The sequence below is a fragment of the Anthonomus grandis genome, chromosome 22 (assembly GCF_022605725.1).
Source record: "Anthonomus grandis grandis chromosome 22, icAntGran1.3, whole genome shotgun sequence".
NCBI lineage: Eukaryota > Metazoa > Arthropoda > Insecta > Coleoptera > Curculionidae > Anthonomus > Anthonomus grandis.
In genome coordinates this window covers 37,707,194-37,715,480 of record NC_065567.1, presented here as the reverse complement: position 1 = coordinate 37,715,480, position 8,287 = coordinate 37,707,194, and the positions used below count along the sequence as shown (strand labels likewise).

At 31.2% G+C, this 8,287-nt stretch overlaps 1 protein-coding gene and 1 long non-coding RNA gene across 2 annotated transcripts; one reads left to right on the top strand and one right to left on the bottom strand.

The window, feature by feature from the left end:
- Window positions 1-1,589: 1,589 nt before the first annotated feature.
- Window positions 1,590-8,194, bottom strand: LOC126748689 (uncharacterized). Its single transcript, XR_007664800.1, has 2 exons — window positions 7,409-8,194; window positions 1,590-1,793 (listed from the first exon to the last, which is right to left on the bottom strand). It is a non-coding gene; the product is annotated as an uncharacterized LOC126748689 (long non-coding RNA).
- LOC126748687 (uncharacterized) lies at window positions 3,662-5,944 on the top strand. The gene is made up of 2 exons (XM_050458065.1): window positions 3,662-3,962; window positions 4,552-5,944. Exons 1-2 carry the CDS (start codon window positions 3,956-3,958, stop codon window positions 5,844-5,846), a joined length of 1,302 nt encoding a protein of 433 aa, XP_050314022.1. The 5' UTR covers window positions 3,662-3,955; the 3' UTR covers window positions 5,847-5,944.
- Window positions 8,195-8,287: the final 93 nt, after the last annotated feature.

The window sequence follows — 8,287 nt, the reverse complement described above, 5'->3', positions numbered from 1 at the left end:
TTTCAAAGCCAGTAAAATAGTGAAAAAGTATTCTGGCGATATAGGAATAACCGTTGGATTAAATAAATACCGTACCGGTAATATTTTTCCGGGTAAGTATTTTGGGATCATCGAATTATATAGAATAAATTAACAAACAAGTTTGTTGAACGCCTTCTAAAAACGAATCTAACTAGCAGGAACTTGTTTAGTTTTCTAAAATATACATGACAAAATTACTGCATTAGCACATTCTTTTGGTTTTATAGGATGGGCTTTAATAAGATAACTTGCAAAGGATACTATTAACAAGGGCGAAAAACCATCGTCCGCGAAGTGCCATTGACCGAACCACATTGCGCCAAAATGTGGAGGGAAGAGGAATGGCAGATATAGGCAAACAATAAATTTCAAACAGCAAATTTCTTACTGGAATTTTTTGTAGTTAATCAAGCAATAGATGTAGGTAGTGTAGGTGCGGATGTCAAACATCGGGATCTATACGGTATATTATAGGTTGTTAGACATTTGCGCTAACAGAATATAAGCAGCGGCGCGATCTAGTAGCGAGAATACGTCACCAACAGCTAGCAAGAAAACTAAACCTTCTCCAACATATAAATTAATACTAGAAAATGACGAGTTTCTATGGAAATTACTCTCCTTGATATTGATATTTCGAATAAAAACAACTTAAGCACGAAAGGCAACTAAACTATCCTTTATTATAGACGTTTAAAAGATCAGATTGAAAGACAATGGGAAACAGTGTAGACTGTTTCAGTCATTATATCATCAATAGAAATAATTACGAGATATCAGATCGAAAACATTAAGCGACTGCAATTGAATGAGAATATCTACAAATTAAAACTGGTAACGACTGTATCAGATCTTGCCCACCTGTCCATGCCGAAAAAATATTTTTTATTTTTTAACACTATGCGTCAAAGGAAATCTAAGACAGTGAATTTCCTTGGAAAGAACTGACGTTTTTAAAAATAATTTAATTTTTAAGAAGAACCAGTATGGTGCATTACCTTTTTCTGGAAACAACGCTCACGAACTTGTCAGTTTGTTCCTACATACAATTTCAATTATATATATTAAGCATGTTAATCCACTAGCAACTTTAAAATTATTAAAAAACACAAGTTCTATTCCCACGGACTGATATTAATCGTAATTCTGGCATGGGTTTTTTTGCCCCACCAATCTATGCCAATGTATTAAATTTCAGCAAAATAGTATGAGCAGCTTTTGAATTATTCTTAAGAATATGTAGTAGGTTTTTGTTTGTATGTAAATTAATGTTGTAATAACACTGCATTATAAAAAATGTTTTATAGACACTTTTTATAATGCAGTGGTGGGTATAATATAAGAACACAGTGCTTCATAATAAAGCTAGGCCATCAGTATATTTTTCAGGATTTATACACTGAGGATGACAGGCTGCATTGATTTAAATTCTGATGTGCAGACGAGCAGCTGTCCGTTTTAAGATCAGTTTCTAGAAGTCCATCCAACCCTGCCTTTCAGATGATTATAGACGTCAATGTAATCAATTGGTAAAATATATGCAATGCATTTAGAATAACAAACGTTTCCTCTTGAAAAAATATGTATTTATTTTTACAAATCTTCTTATCGTTTCTTCCAGACAAACAACTGAACTGCATATACATATATTGTTTTGTTTCCTCATCATGTTTTTTCTTTCTCTTCCATCTATGCCAAACGAAGCTGCAATAGTCCATGAAGCAGTCTAGAATCTCTTTTTTGATATGATAAACGTTTGTGGTGAAGAATATCTAAAAAATGGAAATTGTTAAGAGTTATTGGTAATTAACTTAAGATAAAGTTGCGAAAGCACTTCTGTCTTACATTATTCAAATTCACTGTCATGCCGAATTACTCAAAATTTCGACGTTAACCCTTTGCACTCGATTTCAATAAGCGTGTCAACCTTAAAATATCAACTCAAAAGCACTTCGGTGTTTCATTGAGGAGAGTACTGAGAAGTTGTAAAGTTTTATGTTCACGTATTATGGAATTGAAAGTTGTCTCAATACAGGGATATTATCCAAAGGGGGAAAATTTCCCCTCCCAAATGCTATACGACTCATACATTATTTATATCGATCCAAATGTGAAAAAAATCTAGTAACAAATATAAAAGTCTATAATTGATCTATATATTTTATTATATATATATATATAGTGTATTATATGTTATATATTTTAAAACCAAACAAAATAGTTTTAATCGTAAATATATTTCTGAAGATGTTGGAAAAAAATGTTACCTTCCCAAAAATGACCTCTGAATCCGCTCCTGCTTAATAAGATTATATTAACATAAAGGGTAGAATCAAGAATATACCTAGGTACTTTTAGTGAAGCACATTATTGATGTCAGCCAAGTCCAAGAATCAAGTTTTAAAATGCATATTGCACCACTAGGATTTGTAGCAATTTGCAGTTATTTTTAGCCCACTTTAAAACCTAAGAAGCCTGATGGTTGGTTTAACTGTAAAAACGTCGTCATGAATTAATGATTTATATTATTGAGGGCAGTTTAGGTTGGGATATTTTTTTATTTTAACGGCGCTTATGTTAAGAGAATTACAGCCAAACTTTAAAACAAACTAAATTTCCTGTAATTCTCATTTGTCAGATATTCATTAGCACAAATTCACATAAAGAGGGCGGTTTAATACTACCTTTTAACATGCAACACATAGCAGTAGGAAAACGTGTATGCGGATTGACAGTGATAGATTAATGTTGTTCATTACTTTAAGGTATAGTTTTCAGTAAATGATAAAATATTTAACTTTGTGAAATGACATCTTCTTCCTTAATTACAATGGACTCGCGCTGGATTGCGACGGCCGCCCAATATTGTTACTTATAATGGACCTACAATTTAACGTGGGTTCCGAATCACGAGTGTTGATTTGCAAGACAAACACAAACAACCACGCTCATGCCAGGATTCGAACCTGAGACTACACGATCGCATCCCGACTACTTGAAAAAGAATACTATGCTATATATTAATAATATAATAAATAAGGAATCACAAGCAAAGCTTTCAAAGATCTAGTACAAATAGTGGTAAATATGCTAATAGCATGCTAATGTGGAAGGCTAGTTCCAGAAAACTTGGTAATAGCTCTACAAGAATTACAATTTTTTTTAAATAGAAACTAGATGTTTTTGCTTATGACAAAATATTTTTTTAAAACAAGACAAGACAATAATTCATAATTTTTGCGGTCATGCCTAAATTGGACCAATTTGTGCGCACAATCGCTTTCTGAAAAAAGATGTTGAGGCATAGCGTAGAACGCTTTTCATTTCTTTTATTATTGTAATTTTTTAAACATAAATATTTAAAAATATTTTTATTGTGTTTCTAAAATTTACAGCCTTAAAATGTGTGGCATTAGATTTAAAATTTTTTATGCAAAATATAAAATAAATCCAAATCAGAAAGAACCTTTATCAAATTGTTGATTTTTACTGCGTAGGTAGGGAGTTGAGTATCGTCTCTCTTTATGAAACATAATTTTGAAAACAGTATTTTGACTTACTGCTAAGAGCTTTATTTTGAAATTCATCTTAATTGGTGAAATGTATAAAACATTTTTCTGACTCTTGAACATAACGTCGCCTTAATCAGAAAAGCCCGTAAGTCCACTTTTTGGGTAAATCGACATTTTGGTGCCATCTGTTGCGCAAAAAAATAAACTACACGTTTGGTAAATCCCGTAATTACAAAAAAAAGTGCTAAATTATAAATGCAATAATATCTTTCCCCGCAAGTCCATGCCTCTTTGGAACCGAAACGTAAAACCCGTATCTCCACTAGTTATCATGTAAACAAAGACGCGTACTGTCGGTTCCAGTTGTTTTATCAATTTTTTATTGTTTTTTTTTTTAGTTTACGAGTTAAAAGTGCAAAAATATGGAGGGTAAGTAATTAAACAATTTACCTGTCTACTCAAAAAATAGTTACTTTGGCTTAATTTATGATAATTCCCTATTTAAAGTCGATACTGGACTTACTGGTTTTTCTTTGTGGAAAAAATGTATCATGAGGGAGTTACGTGTTTTTCCTATTAATGATTATAACTGGCTAAATAGAATTTTATAGTTATTTAAAAAATTAACATGAAGTTAATTATAAAATATTTTTATTTAACAAATATTGTTTAATAAAAATAAAAAAAATAAAAATTAATTAACATAATAAATAATTTAATGATGCTTTTTTACATGCGATAGAGGTATCTTTACTTAAATAATTTTATTTAAATAATGCTAAGTGCTAAGATTAACGCCATTTTACGCCAAATCTATTTACACTAGTTTTTATCATTAAATAATTTAACAAAAATTAATATAAAACAAATAATATTTTTTTGAATTATTTAATGATGCTCTTTACATTATGACAGCGGTGATTTTCCTCAAATAATAATATTTTAATAGATTATCAGTGCTAAAAAAATGCCATTTTACGCCAAATCTACTAACACTAGTTTTTTATTTTTTTTGCAGAAAGAAAGTTATCATTGTCTAACAGTAGGACACAAAAAATTATGTCTTTGTTAGAGAAAACACCAAAATCATCCAATATTCCTGCTCAAGATCAGATAGAGGTAGACTACACTCAGAACAATGATGGGTTACTCCTCCTAGATATTCCTGAAGTTACCAATCAAATATCTGAACCAGTAGCAAATCAATATGAAAGTACCAATGATATTATATTAGGCAGCGGTAACGCCAATTCTCAACCTATTAGTCCTATTTTGTCTGGGATAACCAACGAAGAAAATTACAAAGATATTTATTCAGTTGCCAATTTAGAAAATGCTCTACTTTTTGCTGTGGGTAAAATAGATAATCATGCAACCAATATGGTAGACCGCACTATGAAGCTGGATGAAGAGTTTTCGGTAGCAGAAGACCGCGATATTGACAGTTTAATTATGGTTATGGAAAACGAAGATGTCATACCAGGATTAGCAGGGGTCAATCAGATGGATGCGACGGATGCCGACTTTGAATTAATCGATAAAGGTCATCAAGAAGAAAATAGTTCACCTTTAATAGGGAACGAGACTAACAAAGATGAAAAACCGACGGCAGATAATAATCTCCAAACACTACAAGAACATGGAAATAAAATAGATGATCCCGACTTTATTCCTGGTTTAAATATAGCAGATACAAGTCGTAGTGATGAAAACTCAAGCAACGCTGTTGAAAGAAAAAGAAAGAAAAGACAGTTTGTTTCTACTAAAGATTGGAATGATAATAAGAGAAAAGAAAGACGAGAAATGGGAAAAGAGTATGCCGGACGTAAATTAATTGACGGAAAGTGGAAATATAATATAAAGAGGGAAGCCAAAAAAATTAAAGAACCATGCAACTATAAAGCATTATTGAAAGGTAAATTACTAAAATGCAGAATGTTTTCAGAGCAACAAAGGGAAACAATATTTAGGCGCTTTTGGTCAGAAATGGGATGGAATGAAAGAAAAGTGTATGTTTCATTTTTGGTGGATTCTAAAGCAACACAAAGAAGCAGAAATAGGACAGCAGAAGGAGCATCAAGAAGAGATGAGACATTGGTTTATTATTTAAAAATTAACGAGGAGAGGCAAAGAGTCTGTAAACAGATGTTTTTAAATACTCATTGCGTCAAGGAAAATATGATTTTAGACTGGTTAAAGAAATCAAAAATTAAAGAAAATGTCGAAAATCATGAGCCTCATACAAACAATAAAGAAGAAATTAAAATGAATCGTTACAAAAATATGAAAAAGAACCTAAGAGGTTTTTTTTAAAAAACTACCAAAAGTCGAATCCCATTATTGTCGGGCTTCTTCGACGAAATTATATCTGGAGCCAAATTGGCATTCAAAATCATCACTTTATAACTTCTACAAGAATTGGTGTAACGAGAATAATCAACATTTTCTGTCAATAGCTTCCTTCACACACGTTTTTGAAGAAATGAATCTTTCACTTCTTCGAACCAAAAAGGATGAATGTGACAAATGTGTGGCACATAAAACAGGAAATTTAACCGACGATGAATTTAATTTACATCAGATAAAAAAGAATGAAGCTAGAAGTGAAAAATCTACGGACAAAGAATCTACCGATAAAGTATACTGCATGGATTTACAATCCGTTTTGTTATCACCCAAGTCAAATGTCTCATCGCTTTATTTTAAAACAAAACTTATAGTCCACAATTTTACATTTTTTGATTTAAAAACTAGCGATGGTTTTTGCTATATCTGGCACGAATCTGCGGGTGGTGTTAGTGCAAATGACTATGCTTCCATCATCTGTCAATTTATAATTGATCATGTAAAACCTGATTTAAAAAATGAACAAAAGCTTATAATTTACAGCGACGGTTGCTGCACGTCTCAAAATAGGAATGTAATTTTAGCAAATGCTCTACTTAATCTATAACTATAATATAATAAGCTATAACTTTAAACATAAATATTGAGCAAAAGTTTCTAGAAAAAGGCCACACACAAATGGAGGCAGACTCAATACACTCCACTATAGAAAGGCAGATTATGCTAGCATTTGTATGAAGGCACGACAAAAGCCCAAGCCCTACAAAGTTTACTACTTACACTACGGATTCTTCAAAGATTTTCGTAAAATTCAGTTTATGACTTCTTTAGGTCTGGGTAAAAAAGTAGGTGACCCTCTGGTAACAGAAATTCGTGCATTACGATACGCCACCGATGGCACTGTTTTTTATAAACTTAGACACTCAGATAATTTTGCTGAACTGAACTTCAGTCGTTTATCTAAAAATAAACTTATTGATGCAGCTTCCCCAGAAAGCAGTCTCCCTAATTTATATGATTTACCAATACCAATAAAAAAAGAAAAATACATTCACTTGCAATCCCTTAAAAAGAGTCGTGAAAGTGATTATCACACATTTTATGATACTTTGCCCTATAGGTAAAAATTATCTGAACAAAATTTAATTTTTAAATTTTCTTAATTTGTTTGTCCATTTTACATTATTTTTAAGTTTGTATGTATGTACATCTTTAAGTTTGTTTGTTTGTATGTAAGTTTCTATGTAACAAATGGTTGTGAAAGGCTTACAATAAACAGATTAAAAGCTTATTGTGTTACAAAGTTAAAGTAAAACACGTATGTCTAATTTTATTTTCAGAAAAATGTTGGAAAAACATGTATGTCCCTTAAAAATAAATCAAAAACGTTTTTCACTAAATCAATTTTATAAGCGGAATAAGGTTATCTAAAACCCATTTATAAAGATATGCGTGTTTTTATTTAAAAAGTACTTTAATTTTTATAGTGTTTTTTAATGCTCCTGTAAAATTTCTTTAAAAGGACTTACGGTCTTTTCTGATTAAGGCGACGATAAGTAAGATTGTAAATGTGTTCATTCCACTGATGATCATTGTCGATGATCTATGGCTTTTACTTAGCCAGTAATGTATCTTGTCAAGACGGACTTCACTTGCACGTTTATATATACCTTCAGCATATGATACGATATTACTTATATGGTACCACATTTCCAATTTAAATTATATAACTTTAAAGAAATACTTGCCCCAGCACGGGTCTATTATTATTCCCGTATTAATTATTTTAAATTCACTATTTCGTTTTCTAGGTCACATAACCCAAATTTATTAGATTACGTTATTAATTCTACGAAGTATACAGAATGCATATAAAAATTTGCTCTTATATCTAGATGTAGTCGTGATTTTTCAAGCTGTGTTTTTAAAGTTTTGCTTAGGACGATCTGGTTTGGAGTATGCTAGCCCGGTATGATCTCCCTCTTATAAATTGCAAATTATTTCTTTATGCTTAAAGTTCCTCAAATTAATGGTCATACCGACTATGGATCGATTTTATCAATGTTATCGAGCGACACATTTTATTTTATTAGTGAATGGAACTATTGATTACGGTTATCTGCAGTAGACTTGACTTTCGTGCGAATAGATGTACAAAGCTTAAACAACTTTATGTTAATTTTAACAGAATTACGTACGGCCAGCATAATCCAATTACCAGCAAAGCAGCTTTCTTTTGATCGAAACATATTAGCTAATTAATTATTGTTAAATTTTGCTACTATTTTTTGTAATATCGCTACTTTCTTTTTAGTTACTTGTTTGCTGTAAATTGGTTTATACCGTACGTACACAGATAAATTATTAAAAAAAAATATAGAGTATGCTATTTTCAATTTAAGGAATAT